The sequence below is a fragment of the Podarcis filfolensis genome (genome assembly GCF_964270895.1).
Source record: "Podarcis filfolensis genome assembly, chromosome: 16".
Lineage (NCBI taxonomy): Eukaryota > Metazoa > Chordata > Lepidosauria > Squamata > Lacertidae > Podarcis > Podarcis filfolensis.
In genome coordinates, this window is record NC_139620.1 from 23,668,558 (window position 1) to 23,685,684 (window position 17,127).

Consider the following 17,127-nt stretch of genomic DNA (forward strand, 5'->3'; position numbering starts at 1 on the left):
CCGACCTGGGGGACGCGGCGCATGCTGGGGGATTGGATGACTATGATAGAGGCCTAGAAATAGAAAGGCTTCCTGTGACATAACGTCGGGTGCCTAGAGATAGGAAAAATTAGACTGACACCCGCCTTAACTTTCGGTTCTTGTGTGCATGCAGGTTCAATCCCCAGTGGCGTCTCCAGAGAGGGCTGGGCGTTTTCCCTGAAGAGCTGCTGCCAACCAGTGCAGACAATACTGAGCTACAGGAACCAGTGGTCTGGCTCAGTAGAAGGCAGCTTCCTAGGTTCCTAAACTGTAGCAGCAAAGATCTCTGCTTTTCCCCCCTAACTGGTTTTTAAACATGTCCAAGCGCCAGTCGCCTTCATGCAAGTCCATTGAAGGCTTTTGTATCCAGCTGCTTGCATTTAAGTGAGTGGGCCTTTTCCTGCAACGTGAGGTGGATGTTTGTCTGAAAACCCAAATCTGCCTCAGCTCCACCACCAACTTGCACTTTTAACACTGGACTACATTGAAGGGCTGTTGTAAGGCTCTCTTTCTCAGCCCATCCAGTCATAAATATGGGGACAATAGATAACAGAGAAAACATGCTGCCTTGGGTTTATGACACAGCAAGCAGCCTTGCACAGTTTTGGATTAAAAAAATACTTGGAAGGTTCTTAAGCTGCTTACCCACTATACCTTTAAAGCACACCTGAAGCACAAACTCCCCTCAAAGTATTCTGGGTGCAGTAGTTTGTTAAAGGTTGCTGGGAATTGTAACTCTGTGAGGGCTCAACTACAGTGCCCAGAATTCTTTGAGGGAAAGAATATTATGCTTCGAATGTGTTTTAAATGTACAGCGTGCCCAATTTTACAGTCAGAGTACCGTACTTCAAATGAATATGCAGCCCATCAGTGATTGATCCAGGCTTTCCCTGATCCATAAATTCAGACGCTATGTGCCTGAATCCCCCGGAATTCCTGCTTTATTTGTTATGTTATCATATTACTGTTTTATTGGTTTTATGTTACATTTTTGTTCTAACAATAATGTTTGCTTTTATGTTGCACACAGGGCTTAATATTTTTCTCCCCCAAATATATTAAGCAGCTTATAAACGCTTTTAAACAAGAAAGGGAGATTTCCAGCATTTTAATTTTTTTTGAGAGAGAAATGAAATAGTTACATCTGATTAATGGTCAAATTAACTCAGATCCTGCAAAAAGAAGTTCATATACAGAGCTTGATCCCTCCTTTTTCACACTCCGGTATTCTATAGCCTAAACATATATCTTGATGCAAAATCACTATGGGCAAACTTCACTTTGAAAACTTGTGTGATGTTTCTTTCAGTGAGGAGTTAGGACTTTTGTTTCTTTTTTTAAAAAAGGAGAAGAGTTGTGTTCAGACAGGTGCCAGCTTAGGCTGTTACGATCTTTGTACCCGTTATCTGAAGACACATTCCAACCAAGAGCATTGCATTATTTCAGATTATTATCTGAGGTAAATCATGGGAAGGTACTAATATATCATCAGTGAAATATACTCAGAGTCCAATCAGCTAGGTCACAAGGTTATTTGGGGCTCCTTTGTTCCTGGCCGTCTCTGTGAATTATTCCAACGTGCTCTTGACCTGTCCTGATTCCACATATTCAGGACTCTGGAACTTGCGTATTTTTCCCTTCCAGAGCTGCAGCCCAGCCACTTAAATTGAAAGGAAACACTCTGCAAACAGCTGACTTCAGCAGCTGGAGGAGATGTCACGTGACCTGAACTAAACAAGAGTGAAAGAAGATTCCTCACTGCCTGCCTGTGGTGAGAAAGTGGAGGAAAAGTCTCGTTCTAAAAGCTGATTTCAGTCCTTGCGCACCCCAATTCATAATTCACAGGAAGAGGTGAAGACTCCTAGGACATCAAGTGACCATATCAGGTAGGCTCTCCTCCTTAAGACAGCTTGTTTCCCCCTCACACCCCACATCTCCCCACATAATTCTTGATCCCTCGGGTATAATGTTATATTATTGATATAGCTCAATCCCAAGCACGTTTATTTATGCAGAACTAAGTCCTGCTGTATTTAGTGGGGCTTCCTGCCAGGAATAGGTCCATGGGGTTGCAGCCTGAAGCACTCTTATCCAACAAGGGATGTAAGAGGCAGACACAATGGCTTGGCTGAGCAGGTTGAAGGGGGAAGAATGTACGTAGTTCAGTAGTTCCCAAAGTGGACGGTATATCACACTATCCCTTCTTGCAATTCCCAGCAACTGACATTTAGAGGCATACTTCCTCCAATAGGGGAAGTGGAACGTAAACATCTAGCAGCCACTGACGGCAGATCCTATTTTCCGGGGGCAGCCCTCGATTTACAGAAGCCGTCCCGGATTCTGATTTGATCCCAAAATGTCCCGTTTCCCTTAGGACGTCCCTGGTTTCATTTTAGAAATGTTGGAGGGTATGGTAGGACATCCCTGTTTTCATCAGAGAAATGTTGGAGGCAGTGCCGGATTTATGTATAAGCTAAACAAGCTATAGCTTAGGGCCCCAGTCTCTTGCCCCCCCCCCCAATTTCACTATTAATATACTTCTTCTTAATTGTATTTCAGTTCAACAATTACAGTGGTACCTCAGGTTACATATGCTTCAGGTTACATACGCTTCAGGTTACAGACTCCACTAACCCAGAAATAGTGCTTCAGGTTAAGAACTTTGCTTCAGGATGAGAACAGAAATCGTGCTCCGTTGGCGCGGCAGCAGCAGGAGGCCCCATTAGCTAAAGTGGTGCTTCAGGTTAAGAACAGTTTCAGGTTAAGAACGGACCTCCGGAACGAATTAAGTACTTAACCCGAGGTACCACTGTACTTTGATAAAATACAAATTTTGTTATGTGCAAATGACTTTAGATACCTATTAGGTCCATAAATTACCATATATCATATATTCAGCGCACAAAAACACGACAAATTGTTGTTGACGAAGGACAGCTGGACATACCAGGGCCCCATTACCTTCAGTAGCTTAGTGCCTCATCAAACCTAAACCTGGCCCTGGTTGGAGGGCAGGGGAAGCATTATCCACGGCAAGTTTATTCCTGCATTGAGGGCATAGGAGTCCTCTCTGTGAATGTGTGGTGGACCACTTCCTATGCTTGATCTCAAAGGCTGTGGCGTGGAGTCTCATCCTGCCACCCACTATAAAATATCTAGGTGAGATAAAGTGGTTTCTGTGGAACCAAATACGTGTGTAACATGCTATCTGTGAAGCATCAAGAGGAAGGATAGCCAGTGGACATTTCTGATCTGCCTCACCAGCCCTTGTTGTTTCTCATCCATCCAAAGTCCTTCCTGTTGCGCAGACTCAGCACTTCTTCCTTGGGAAGATTGTGTCATCACTGATATTCCTCCCATTGAATCTTTCACAGGCTGTCTTTGCCTCCAAGTTCCTGGACTCCTTCCTGAAATTCTGGCCGGCATCTCTGTCTGTTGACTTCCTTCTCGTGACAAGCATGGACCCCAGAGGTCTACGGTTCTTCGTCTTCTTCCCTATCCTGTTTGCCTCCGTCCAGCTGTGTGGTAATCTCTGATTATGAGAAGTATCATATAGATAGATAGATGATAGATAGATAGATGATTGATAGATGATCGATAGATAGATGATCGATCGATAGATAGATAGATAGAGTTTGCAAATTGCTTTTCCCTCTCACTAAAATTCTTTAAAAAACATGAAAAAAATTCACATTATGATGTATAACTATCGAGGATGTATAAGACAAGGTTCTTACAGCCATAGCTGTCAACGTTTCCCTTTTTTAAAGGGAAATTCCCTTATTCTGAATAGGATCATAGCTGTCAACCTTCCCTTTTTTGCGGGAAATTCCCTTATTCCATCGCTGTTTCCCGCTGCTTCCTGCTGCTATACCGGATTGTTAGATATCCCGTAGACTGTCCCCGGGACAGGTGAGGCTGCTGATCCCTTATTTTCAAATCTGAAAGTTGACAGCTATGAATAGGATTCCTCGCAAGAAAAGGGAAAAGTTGACAGCTATGCTTTACAGCAGAATGTAGAAGAGAATCAGAATGAAGGTGGAGAATCTGTGGCGCTGATATGGGGAAAGTTTTTACCTTAATGAGGAAGGGTCAGGGCAGATTCACCCCATGCATTTAAAGCACATTCAACACATCTTCAAAGTTCATGACCCCCACCCACCCGGGCAAGAATGCTGGGAACTGTAGTTTCAACCTCACAGAGACACAAGTTGGTTTCATTGCAAGGGGTTGGACTAGAACTCTATGATTCTATGAATTGCCAGAACCCTTAATATAAACTACAGTTCCCACAGTTCTTTGGGGGAAGTCATGTGTTTTAAAGCAGCCACATTCGCGATCCTGTTTTGTTCTTCTCTCGGGTCAGAAATCTCTGCAGGAAATTCTGATCGCATCAGGTCTTTGAACGCGGAGCTCCTGAAAGTGGCGGAGGATGCGTCTGAGGAGCCGAATCCCAGTGTTTACCTGGCCCTGCGGCTGTCTAACGACCACAACTTGCAGAAGGAGAGCCAGTACCTCCAGCACCTGAAAGATACCTTTCAGCCCAATGCCAGCGCGTATGTTTAACACAGGGTTTGGGTGGTGGGGAATTTTGCAGCATGAGGGCCAGAGGCAGAAGGGGGTGGAGCAATGAATGTACATTGCTGGGAACCACAGAAAAGTCCTCTTGGGATCAGGTCCCGCTTGCAGGTTTCACATATGGGTATCTGGTTGGCCACTATGAGAACAGGATGCTGGGCTGGATGGGCCACTGGCCTGATGCAACCAGCATGAAACTCTTAATCTCAGGGTTATGGGTTCGAGTCACGTTGGGCAAAAAGATTCCTGCATTGCAGGGGGTTGGACTGGATGAACTTTGTGGTCCCTTCCAACTCTACCATTCTGTGATATATTAGTTCAGTATACTCTTGCATTCCAACAAAGCAACATCAAGCAAGCAAGCAGACAGACAGGCAGACAGACAGACAGACAGACAGGCCCACCCCATTCCAAGTACAGTGGTACCTCAGGTTACATATGCTTCAGGTTACAGACTCCGCTAGCCCAGAAATAGTACCTTGGGTTAAGAACTTTGCTTCAGGATGAGAACAGAAATCGCGCAGCAGCGGTGCGGCAGCAGCGGGAGGCCCCATTAACTAAAGTGGTGTTCAGGTTAAGAACAGTTTCAGGTTAAGAACGGACCTCTGGAATGAATTAAGTACTTAACCCGAGGTACCACTGTATATTACAATCTGAGTTTTGACAGTGGGGGAGACAACAGAGGCGGAGAAGGGGAGAGGGTGAGGGTTATGATCAGGTCTTCATTTAAAATACAGTGGTACCTCTGGTTACGTACTTAATTCGTTCCGGAGGTCCGTTCTTAACCTAAAACTATTCTTAACCTGAAGCACCACTTTAGCTAATGGGGCCTCCCGCCACTGCCGTGCCACGGAAGCGCTATTTCTGTTCTCATCCTGAAGCAATGTTCTTAACCCAAGGTACTATTTCTGGGTTAGCGGAGTCTGTAACTTGAAGCGTATTTAACCTGAAGCGTATGTAACCCGAGGTACCACTGTATAGCAATAATGCCACCATTATTATGCCAGCGAATGTGAATTTTATTATGAATGAACATCCTATTTTGAGACGAAACAAAGAGAGAGCCGGTGGTGGTGCCGTGGTTCGTCTGCTGGACTAGGAAACGGGAGGCCGGGGTTCAAATCCCCGCTCAGCCACAAAGCTCACTGGGTGATGTTGGCCCAGTTAGGTACTTCAGCCTAACCTACCTCACAAGGTTGTTGCGCAGGGAGAGCCGTGTACACAACCTTAAGCCCCTTAGAGAAAAAGGTAGGCTCTGACGGCAATAAAACACGGTTTCCCAAACTTAGGTCGCTGTTGGACTACAACTCCCATCCTCGCTAGCTAGCAGGACCAGCAGTCAGGGTGTGATAGGGTTTGTAGTCCAGAAACAGCTGGAGACACAAGCTTGGGAAGCCCTGTAATAAAATTCAACTAGATAAATGAAGTTAAACCTGGAGAAGGCCTAGCCTGGCTGCATGGGAGGTGCTAACGGTGTGGTTATTCTGACTTCTTCCAATCCAGCTCTCTGACTCCAGTCCGCTACCATGAGCATCCTAGCACAGGTCAACTGGCCCTGTACCTCCTTGCGCTGCGGGCCGCCTGCCACGACATGGAGGCACTGGAAGGGAGGCAGCTGGTGACCCAGCTTAAGCTTCACTTGAACAAGGAAAAGGCACAGATAGGTAAGGTTCCAGGCGATGGCGCCTGCTTGGTGTCAAGTGGCAAGGAGTTCCAGTCGGTAGGTGCTGCCACATTAAAAGACTGATTGAATGAAAGCAAGTGTTGGAAGTCTGAATTAGGGGCCAGCACTTAAGGAGAGGTTTTGCCAGCATCTGGAAGCCTCAGAGCAGGGCTTCGTAGGCTAAAGGTCAGCAGGGAGCTGGGTAATTAATTACGGCAGAAAGGGCAGATTTACCCATTGGTCTTTCTCTTCCTGCATCCAGGTCACAAGGACACAGGACACCCCATCACCAACTACTACCAGTACAGCTTGGGGGTCTTAGCCTTGTGTGTTCACCGCAAGAAGATCGACGAGCATGTGATCCGGAAGCTCTTGCACGCAGAGCAGCGGGGACGATTTGTGCTCCACAACAAGCACTCTGTGGGTACGTGCTGCCCCCTTTGCACATGAGTCCATTCAGGTTTCAACTGTTTTCTGCCCGGGGGGGGTGGGGGGGGGTTGATGCCTTTCAGCTTTAATGGTCTGTGCGGCTTCTGGCTGGGGGCAGCAAGCAGTTGGGGATGACCCATTTTAATCTGGTGTGCAAGAGGTTTTTTTTACTGCTGGTGAATGACTAATAATGATGATGATTTTATTTAAACCCCATCCATCTGGCTAGGTTTCCCCAGCCACACTGGATGGCTCACAACAGAATATTAAAAACACGACAAAACATCAAACATAAAAAAACTTCCCTAAACAGGGCTGCCTTCAGATGTCTTCTAAAAGTCAGATAGTTGTTTATTTCCTTGACATCTGGTGGGAGGGTGTTCCACAGGGCGGGCGCCACTACCGAGAAGGCCCTCTGCCCAGTTCCCTGTAACCTCACTTCTCGCAGGGAGGGAACCGCCAGAAGGCCCTCGGAGCTGGACCTCAGTGTCCAGGCTGAACAATGGGGGTGGAGACACTCCTTCAGGTATAATGATTATTGTTAGTAGTAGTAGTAGTAGTAGTAGTAATATACTATCCTATACCCACAGGTCTCTGGGTGGTTACAACATAAGCCACAATATAAAAACACAAACTACATTAAAAAAACAAAAACATCCCAATGAAGCTTCCCAACACATTTTAAAAGGGCATTGGATGTTAATTAGCCAAAGTTCCTGGATAAGGAGGAACATTTTTTGCCTGGTGCCTAAAGGTGTATAATTGGGACACAGGTGGCGCTGTGGGTTAAACCACAGAGCCTAGGACTTGCCGATCAGAAGGTCGGCGGTTCGAATCCCCGCGACAGGGTGAGCTCCCATTGCTCGGTCCCTGCTCCTGCCAACCTAGCAGTTTGAAAGCACATCAAAGTGTAAGTAGATAAATAGGTACCACTCCAGCGGGAAGGTAAACGGCGTTTCCGTGCACTGCTCTGGTTCACCAAAAGCGGCTTAGTCATGCTGACCACATGACCCGGAAGCTGTGCGCCAGCTCCCTCAGCCAATAAAGCGAGATGAGCGCCGCAATCCCAGAGTCAGTCACGACTGGACCTAATGGTCAGGGGTCCCTTTACCTTTACCTTTAAAGGTGTATAATTAAGGTGCCAATTGAACCTCCGTGGGGAGAGCATTCCACAAACGGGGAGCCACTGCAGAAAAGGCCCTTTCTCGTGTTGCCACCTTCCAGACCTCTTGTGGAGGAGGCACACCAAGAAGGGCTGCTCTGGGGCTCTGTGCCCATTTCCCCTGTAGCAACTTGGCTGTCTCCTCTGGGACCTGCCCTACCGTTAGACAGAGTGGGGCATTGCCTCAGGCGGCAAGGGGCAGGGAGCGGTGATTAGCTGATGGGAGGACAGAGGGATGGAGAAGCAGGGGGCACCGTGCGTATGGAAAACGGGTGGTGGCTTTCAGTGCTAGAGCACCTGCTGTGCTTGCAGACAGTCCTGGGTTCAATTGCCCACATCTCCAGTTAGGGCTGGGAGAGACTCCCAGAGCTGCTGCTGGTCACTGTAGACAGTACTGAGCTAGGTGGACCGATGGAGGATGCAAAGGATGTAGACATGTGTTGGGACTGATGGGTCAGCTCTCCTCTTCATGGCTGTTTTAACCTTGCTTTCCCAGACACAGAGGCGATGGGAGGTCTGGCCTTTGCCTGCTTGGAACGAGCCACCTTCTACAAGCCAGAGCTGGTGGCAAACCTCAGCCAGGCTGTGCAGAGAGTCAAGCGGAAGATACTGCAGGCCAAGACTGCAGAAGGGGCTTTTGGCAATATCGACAGCAGCCCCCTGGCCACACAGGTGAGGAGGACTCTGCAGGCAAAGTGGAGGGATGGCAATTCTCACATTTACTATTTTGTAGCTCCTGCTAAGCCATTTTCTTACTCTGTAACCACAAGGTGGAAACTTGAAGGATCTCTCTACTAGTGGGCATGGCCCATTAGAGCACTGCTCCACCAACCTCCCTCTGCCCCCACCCAGCCCCCACCTGCCTGGCCTTTTATATACACTTATACCTCGGGTTAAGTGCTTAATTCATTCCGGAGGTCCGTTCTTAACCTGAAACTGTTCTTAACCTGAAGCACCACTTTAGCTAATGGGGCCTCCTGCTGCTGCCGCACCGCCGGAGCACGATTTCTGTTCTCATCCTGAAGCAAAGTTCTTAACCCAAGGTACTATTTCTGGGTTAGCGGAGTCTGTAACCTGAAGCGTCTGTAACCTGAAGCGCCTGTAACCCGAGGTACCACTATACAAGCAACCCGGAGGTAGCTGAGCCTCTCTGCTTCCTCCTCCTCTGTAGTCGCAGAACTCAACAAGTAGGAGGGGGAACAAAGCTAGGATGAGCTGGCTCCTCCTGTCATTGGCTCTGGTGCCACCTACTGTTGGTCTCCTTACCTTCTGCCCCATCAGCCCCATCGGCCCCAGCCACCTCTGGATTTCCTTTCCTGTTGCGTCCCATTCCAGAATCTGATTCTCTCCACTTGGCTCTATGGTTTTTTTCAAACACAACTTGCAGTGCTGAAGAGGCAAGTCTTTTTTTTCCAATCTGAGGTTGAAGACCTTGGCTAGGGAATGGCTTGCCTCTTCAGCACAGAGTGGAAACCTCTACGGAACGTCCGGCTGATGCGGCATTTCCCTTCTAGCTTTGCCAGGATTTCAGGCAATGCCAGCTGGCCACCGGTAGCCTCTTCTACCGTAGGTGGGAGTGCAAGAACTAACATAAAAAGGCACTTTTCTTCAGTCTCTGATGCCTTTCCCATCTCTTTGCGATTCAGTTCCTCATTGCTACGGGGATGAACCCAGAGTGTCCCGAGGCTGTTGCAACCCTGATTCGGAGCCTGGAGCGAGGAGATTTCCAAAACGCCCTCGTCAAGTCCCAGTTGCTGCCTGCCCTGCATGGCAAGAGTTACCTGGATGTCGCCAGGATGGTGTGCCAAGCTGAGACAGGTAGCGGTGGGGAGAGCAAAGAGGATGTTGCAAAGGAGTAGTGGGGACGCAGTCCACTTTTGGGTCCAGTCAAGCCGGGGTAGAGCTGTGGAACACTGAGACCATAGAGGGGGACCAGATCCAGAACTGGCCTCTGCGGGCCATTTTGACAGGTGCGAAGGGCTGCCTACATGTTAGTTGCCTGAAATCAAGTCACACAATCAGACACAGGCTTGTCCCAGCGAAAGAATAAAGGGTGCAAAAACTTACGGAATATGCAGAAATGGCAAAACTTACCGGAAAAATAAGAAATCAAGGCAACCAACTTTTTAAAATAAAAGAACAGAAATGGTTTATTGAATATTTACTAATAATCTGTAAACAGATAAGAACACTGGCAGGATTATTGTAAAAACCTGCAGTTTTATAAGAGTATATATTTAAAGTAGATGAATTAATGAGTAAATTAATTTGGAATATGCAGAAAAGATAAAAAAATAAATTTAAGGAACTGCAGAAAGAGGGGGGGAGGAAGTCGAGTTTCAAAATGTTAAAATGATGGTTAAAATCATTTACATGTGTAAAACTGAAAATCATAAATAAAATAACTATTATTATTTAAAAAAAAGATCAGACACAGGCTTAGCTCCATTCTTAGCAATGTAGCTTCCACAGCGCTGAGACCGGAGGCAACCCTCTGCCTGCTGCCATTAAAAGACCTATAAGCAAAGACTTCTCTGTGATCTTAGTGCTGTGATGCTAAACACTAAGGTCGGAGATAACAGCTCCCTGATGTCTCATCTTAGCTCTCAGTGCTTACCGTATTTTTCGCTCTATAACACACACTTTTTTGCTCCTAGAAAGTAAGGGGAAATGCCTGTGCGTGTTATGGAGCGAATGCACTGGACTGGAACCCTGGCTGCCGTCAGTCAAGCAAAGCGTCTGTCCCGCTTTGCGCGGCTCTCGCTTTGCTTGCTTTAAAGCAACCTACGGAGGAGCCGGGGAGGAGGGAGTGAAGGAGAGCCATGGCAGCAAAGCGGGAAGCAGCCGCTTACACGGGAGGAGGGACAGACGGGAGCCATAGCGAGCCGGAAGGAGGCAGGCGGTTAAACGCCAGCAGGCGCTTTTAAAAGCCTTGCGTAGTCAGCAACAGCTGCTGCAGCCTCAGCTAGCAAAGGTCTCTCTCTAAACGGAGCAACGTTTGCTCTAAACGGAGCAATGAGGCTGCAGAGGGACGGCAGGGCACAGGAGGGGTTGGATTGGGAAGGGAAAAGATTAAGCAACCAGCAGCAAAAAAAAAACCAACCTCGAGCTGAGCCACGAACGCAGTGAAAACCAGGAAGTAAAAAAAAAAAGGCTGGGGAAGGCAAGGGATGAGGGAGAGGGGAAAACTATGCAAATCCTCCCCCCTCAGCTGATCCGCTGGGGACGGGAGCTGGAGTGTGCTTTTTTACTTCTGCAGCTTGTTTTCAGGCAGGATAGATTTGAGCATTGTCTGGGTCCTAGTGCCCTTACCGCTTTTCTGTGCTCCATTCTATTGCTGCTGGTGGCTGCTTATCTCTCAAACTGAACCTGATACCAGTAGCCACGTGTACAAACAAAGTAGAAGGCTGCAAGCAGGAGCGCTTTTACACAGCTAATGGCGAATCCCCTGCAATCCAAGTCCTCCTCACTTGCTCAAATCTATTCTGCCTCAAAACAAGGAGCGGAAGGAAGAGGCGGCAAACTGTTAAATGGAAAAAAACCCCAGGCACAGGGCAAATACCTTATGTATACCTTTAAAGCAACAGTGCTCTTTCCCTCCCTCCTCCCCACTTAGCTCGCCGAAAAGCTCCTTCTCCACCCACCCCACGCGTGTTCCTTGTCCCTTGAGTGCTTTTCCTTCCCTCCCCACTTAAAACGTGGTTACAAAGCACGGATCCACATGGATCCTCAGGATTTTTGCACTGGGTCACCCCAAATTCACCATCAGATCACATAGCATGTCCATGGCTGCAGCCAGCACCAAAAAACACACACGCACCCACTGTTTCATGGGGCCGCAATGGCGCAAAAACATGGTTACAAAGCATGGATCCACATGGATTCTCAAGATTTTTGCATTGGGCTACCCCAAACTCACCGTCAGATCACGTGTCTGTGGCCACAGCATGAACCACAAAAATCATACATCCACTGTTTCGTTTAGAATATTTTTTTCTTGTTTTCCTCCTCTAAAAATTACGTGCGTGTTATGGTCAGGTGCGTGTTATAGAGCGAAAAATACGGTAGATTGGAGGCAGCAGATCTCTGTGCCTGGAGCTGCGGAATTCGCTCCTCTAAGAAGCTATGATGGCCACCAGCTCAGATGGCTTTAAAAGACAAATTTGTGGAGGAAAAGGCTGTCGACAGCTACTAGCCAGGATGGCTGTGTACTACCTCTGCTGTCCGAAATATGGGAATCACACTCTGTGCTCAGGTCCTGTTTGTGAGCTTCCCAGCTTTCCGGGCCCAGCAGGCACTTCTTATGTCCTTATGACAACTTGCATACTCTCTTCGCCGCCAGCCAAAAAACAAGTAGAGGTTTCACCTGAGCATACACAGAGGGCCTCTTGCTCCCCCTCTGAGATTAAAGAGGCAGGGTTCTCCGGGTACCACTTGAAGGCCGGAGGGGGAAGAGGGACACCTGTGGGGAGGTGGAGGACACCTGGAAAGGGTCCAAAACGGCATCACCGATGATGCAGAAATGATAAGGTCCACCAGGAGCTCAGCTACACTAGAGTAGGACCCTGGCAGAGACACATGCCCAACTGGCATGTTCCCTCCCTCCTGGTTGATCGTTCAGGAGCTTCAAAAGCTTTCTTCTGCCCGAACATCACAATGACCGATGCCAACAGGCATCGGCACACTTAGGGATCCACAGAGTTTGCGTATCATGCGTAACAGACCTCAGCAACTCAGCATTTTGGCTAATCTACTTTATTTACATATAAACACACGCAGGGCACTTCAACATGACTCCCTCTCTCTCTAGCATCAGACAGCAAAGAGAAAAAGAACAAAGGACAATAGCCCCACTTTACGGAACACAGTAACACAAACATCCTGTCTCCGTCACTTCCCACTTTGTGGAGTCAAAACATACCACGTCATGTGATAGACAACAATCCCATGACTGCAATCATGGAGCAGGAATTCTAACAGAACACACCTGGGAAGGGTCCAAAACGGCATCACCAATGATGCAGTAATGATAAGGTCCACCAGGAACCAGCCTGACTCCTGATGCACCCTCAACCTTTGTTTCCTTGCATGCAGGTGGTTTGAATTTTGTCACCTCCTCTCCCAGGCTGGAGCCGACCGCCGGGAATAGGCCAAGCATCCGCATCGAGCTGCTTGTGAAGCAGCCACCTCTTCGCGTGCCGTTGTACAGGCACGTCGTCAGAGTTCCTCTCGGCTCCTCTCTGCTGGATGTGCTGAAAGTTGCAGAGAAGCTGAACACCCCTAAGCGCTTTACGTGAGGCTACTTCCATCTTCATTTGCTTTGGCAGGTGTTACAGAGGGGGTGGGAGCAGTGGAGATACAGGAACTGAGGGAGCTGCCCTCCACTGAGGCAGACCACAGATCCATCCAGCCCAATACTGCCAGCACTGTCTGGCAGTGACTCTCCAAGGTTTCAGACAGGGGTGATTTATAGTCCTACCCGGAGATGCTATGGTGTGGGGCGGGGTTTGAACCCGGGACCTTCTTCATGCATTGTTTTTGGTTTTGATTTGCAGTCGTGCCTTGGTTCTTGAACAGAATGCGTTCCGGGATTCCGTTCGACTCCCGGGAATGCGTTCCGGGAACCGTTCAAAAATCGATGCACGGCTTCCGATTGGTTTCAGGAGCATCCTGTAGCCAATCAGAAGCCGTACCGGATGTTCAGCTTCCGAAAATCATTCAAAAACCAGAACACTCACTTCCGGGTTTCGATTGTTTGGGAGCCGATTTCTATGGGAGCCAAGGTGTTTGAGATCCAACGTACGACTGTAGATGTGTATGCTGTTTTTTTGTGGGGTTTTTTTTTTTAATTGTGTATGTACTTAAGAAAGAACATACACTTCAACAACATACAAGACGAAAGAAAGGCAATATAACAAAATAGAAATTAAACATACACACAAATTTCTGTCGTTTCATTCAAAATAATTATTGTTAGCGTTGTTGTTGGGAGTAGGGATAGCAACACCCCCCCATTTTAATTATTTGATTTTATCATCTATAGCAATACAAATGCTTTGTCGTTTAATTAACATTTATTGCTGTTTTTACTGTACATCGCCTTGAGCCAATTGTGTAGAAGGTGGCTGATTTTATTTATTGGTTTGTTTCTGAAAATTTATACGCCCCTTGCTTGCAAGAAAACACACCCTCAAAACAATTTCTAATTAATACATTGATAATGATATTAATAATATATTAAAGCAATCAATGCCTACTAGCTGGCTGTTCTGCCTTCCCTTATCTCTGCCTCTGAATACAAGTTGGTAGCAATCACAAATGCAGAGAGGGATCTTTTATTATGATTATTTATTATTAATTGGGGTTTATATACTGCCCTATACCCGGAGATCTCAGGGTGGTTCACAGAAAAGACCACAACATATGCAATCAGAATAAAAACAATAACTCAATAACCCCGCCCCCCGAAAAGAGCCACATTTTAAAAGGGCATAGGATGTCAAGCAAGTCAACCAAAGGCCTGGTTAAAAAGGAACATTTTTGCCTGGCATCTAAAGGTGTGTAATGAAGGTGCCAGGCAAACTTCCCTGGGGAGAGCATTCCACAGACAGGGAGCCACTGCAGAGAAGGCCCCGTTCTCGTGTTGCCGCCCTCCGCACCTCTCGAGGAGGAGGCACACGAAGAAGGGCCTCAGAAGATGATTTCAGAATCTGGGTAGGTTCAAATGCTTGGATTGCAAGTTTCCCACATGCAAACTGTTCAGCCACTGTAGGAACAGGATGCTGAGAAGGGAGGCCTCTGGCCTGGTCCAGAATGGTTCTTCCATTGTTCCTACATCTGCTCATTCCTCAGCTCTTCATGACGCATCTTCCTTTTTTTGCTAAACAGGTTTGAGACCCAGAAGACGCTGTCTGGCCCTCTGCTGACCGCAGTGATGGGGGTGAAGCCCCGGGAAGGGGAACGCAAGTACTGGAAGGTTCTCCGAGCTCCAAACACTGCCCTGGAGCAAGGCGAGTGATAGAAGCCCAACAGCAAAGGAGACCTTTGTCCTATCTCTGGGGGCAGGGAGGGAGGGGTTGGCTTGGAGCAGCTTTGGGCTACAACTCCCATTAGCCTCAGCTAGCATCACCAGTTCCAGCTCTGAACTATTCCCTAGGCTTTGTCCCCACGTGATTCCAAGCCTGATTTACCCCTTAGGGACTAAATAATGTGCCTGTGCTGAGGGTGTTAATTTGAGGGCATAGATTCTCTTGGCAGAGCCTTAAAGGTAAAGGGACCCGTGACCATCAGGTCCACTCGTGACCGACTCTGGGGTTGCGGCACTCATCTCGCTTTACTGGCCGAGGGAGCCAGTGTACAGATTCCGGGTCATGTGGCCAGCATGACTAAGCCACTTCTGGCGAACCAGAGCAGCGCATGGAAACGCCGTTTACCTTCCCGCCAGTGCAGTACCTATTTATCTACTTGCAGCTTGACGTGCTTTCAAACTGCTAGGTTGGCAGGAGCAGGGACTGAGCAACGGGAGCTCACCCCGTCGCGGGGATTCGACCCACCGACCTTCTGATCAGCAAGTCCTAGGCTTTGTGGTTTAACTCACAGCGCCACCCGCATCCCTTACCCTACATCAATTTCTCTGCATGGGTGTTGCAATTATAGAAGGGCAGTTGAATATATATAGTTTTAATTCTATCCAGGTTTAATTGTTTTTTAATGATTGTATTCCCCCCCCCCCCCGTGTTTTAGCTGTTATTATTTTAGCTGTAAGCCACCATAAGTCAGGGGAAAAGGAAGGGTGTTATTATTAGTAGTACAGTGGTACCTCGGGTTAAGAACTTAATTCGTTATGGAGGTCCGTTCTTAACCTGAAACTGTTCTTAACCTGAGGTACTTTAGCTAATGGGGCCTCCTGCTGCTGCGCGATTTCTGTTCTCATCCTGAAGCAAAGTTCTTAACCCGAGGTACTATTTCTGGGTTAGCGCAGTCTGTAATCTGAAGTGTCTGTAACCCGAGGTACCACTGTAGTAGTAGTAGTATTACAGTGGTACCTTGGAAGGCGAACAGAATCCGTTCCGGAAGTCCATTTGACTTCCAAAAACGTTTGTAAACCAAGGTGCAGCTTCCAATTGGCTGCAGGAAACTCCTGCAGCCAATTGGAAGCCGCGGAAGCCCTATCGGACGTTCGACTTCCAAAGAACTTTCACAAACTGGAACACTCACTTGCGGGTCTGCAGTGTTTGGGAGCCAAAACAGACGAGTACCAAGACATTCGGGTTCCAAGATACGACTTTATTGTGAATGCACCCAGCATTGGCCTTGCATAGCCAGCAGATTTAATTCAGTTTTTGTTGCATTTCCAGAAGGCGTTGAAGGTGGCTTGGATGTTACAGGCACTGAGGGGTGGATGCATGAATGCATTCACTTCTGCTTGGAATGATTTATCTTCAAGCATATGTTTGCAAACCAAAGTCTAGGAACTTAACGTTTTTATTTAAAAATCTGAGATTGTCAGGAGATGGAATTCTGCACTTTATTTCTCCACTCCCATATCACTGCAGCAAACCCAAAGTCCTGGGGAGGAGCTAGAGCAGGATTTGGTCTTCGTAATGCCTCTCTGTTCTTACCGCCTCGTCTTTTGCCCTCCCGTTTTGCAGGTATCGCAGACTACATCCCACAAAACGAAGAAACCATCCTCTTCAAATTTAGCCCTTGGTAGAAACAGCCCACACTCTGATTGATTGGCTCTCTGCTATCTCTGCCCCAACTGGCTCACAGGACACATAAAGACACCAGCGCAGAGGGAGCAGTGAAGAAATCCTGAAACAACAGCGGAACACAAGCTCTGCCCGAGGCATAATGGAGAACAGCAACAACTGATAGACATAATATATTACAAGGACAGGAAGAAACATTACAGACAGAATAATTGCCACACCGAGGAAGAACAAGAAGAGAGTTTGAATGCTTCACCTGTAGCTGTATAAATCATTTAATGTGCCAATACAAATGGAAGTCTTTAAAACTGCAGCTGGCCATATAAAGGATTGTTATTTTGACCAGAACGTAATTGGAATTTATAAGATTTTGGAACGCAGAAATGAAGTAAACCTTCAAATCATCAATTCTAGCACGTGGGAGGTCACCTAAATTGTATAATTTGGCATCTCAGTGATTGGTATTATTAATTGTATTATAATTTGGCAATGTTAGAATGAGGCTAGTATTGGATTATTGTAATTGAAAACTAATAAAAAATATTTTCCATTCTTCTACAGTA

General features: G+C 47.3%; 1 protein-coding gene across 2 annotated transcripts; it reads left to right on the forward strand.

Moving 5' to 3' along the window:
• Positions 1-147: 147 nt before the first annotated feature.
• TCN2 (transcobalamin 2) lies at positions 148-17,117 on the forward strand. Of its 2 annotated transcripts, XM_083590368.1 has the most exons (11): positions 148-405; positions 1,666-1,907; positions 3,396-3,546; positions 4,388-4,577; positions 6,103-6,263; positions 6,525-6,686; positions 8,350-8,525; positions 9,500-9,671; positions 12,948-13,146; positions 14,742-14,863; positions 16,505-17,117. In XM_083590368.1, exons 3-11 carry the CDS (start codon positions 3,480-3,482, stop codon positions 16,564-16,566), a joined length of 1,311 nt encoding a protein of 436 aa, XP_083446494.1. In that variant the 5' UTR covers positions 148-405; positions 1,666-1,907; positions 3,396-3,479; the 3' UTR covers positions 16,567-17,117. The 2 variants fall into 2 exon arrangements, with proteins under 2 accessions (XP_083446494.1, XP_083446493.1); XM_083590367.1 differs by lacking the exon at positions 148-405 and having other exon boundaries at positions 1,560-1,907.
• The last annotated feature ends 10 nt before the right edge of the window (positions 17,118-17,127 follow it).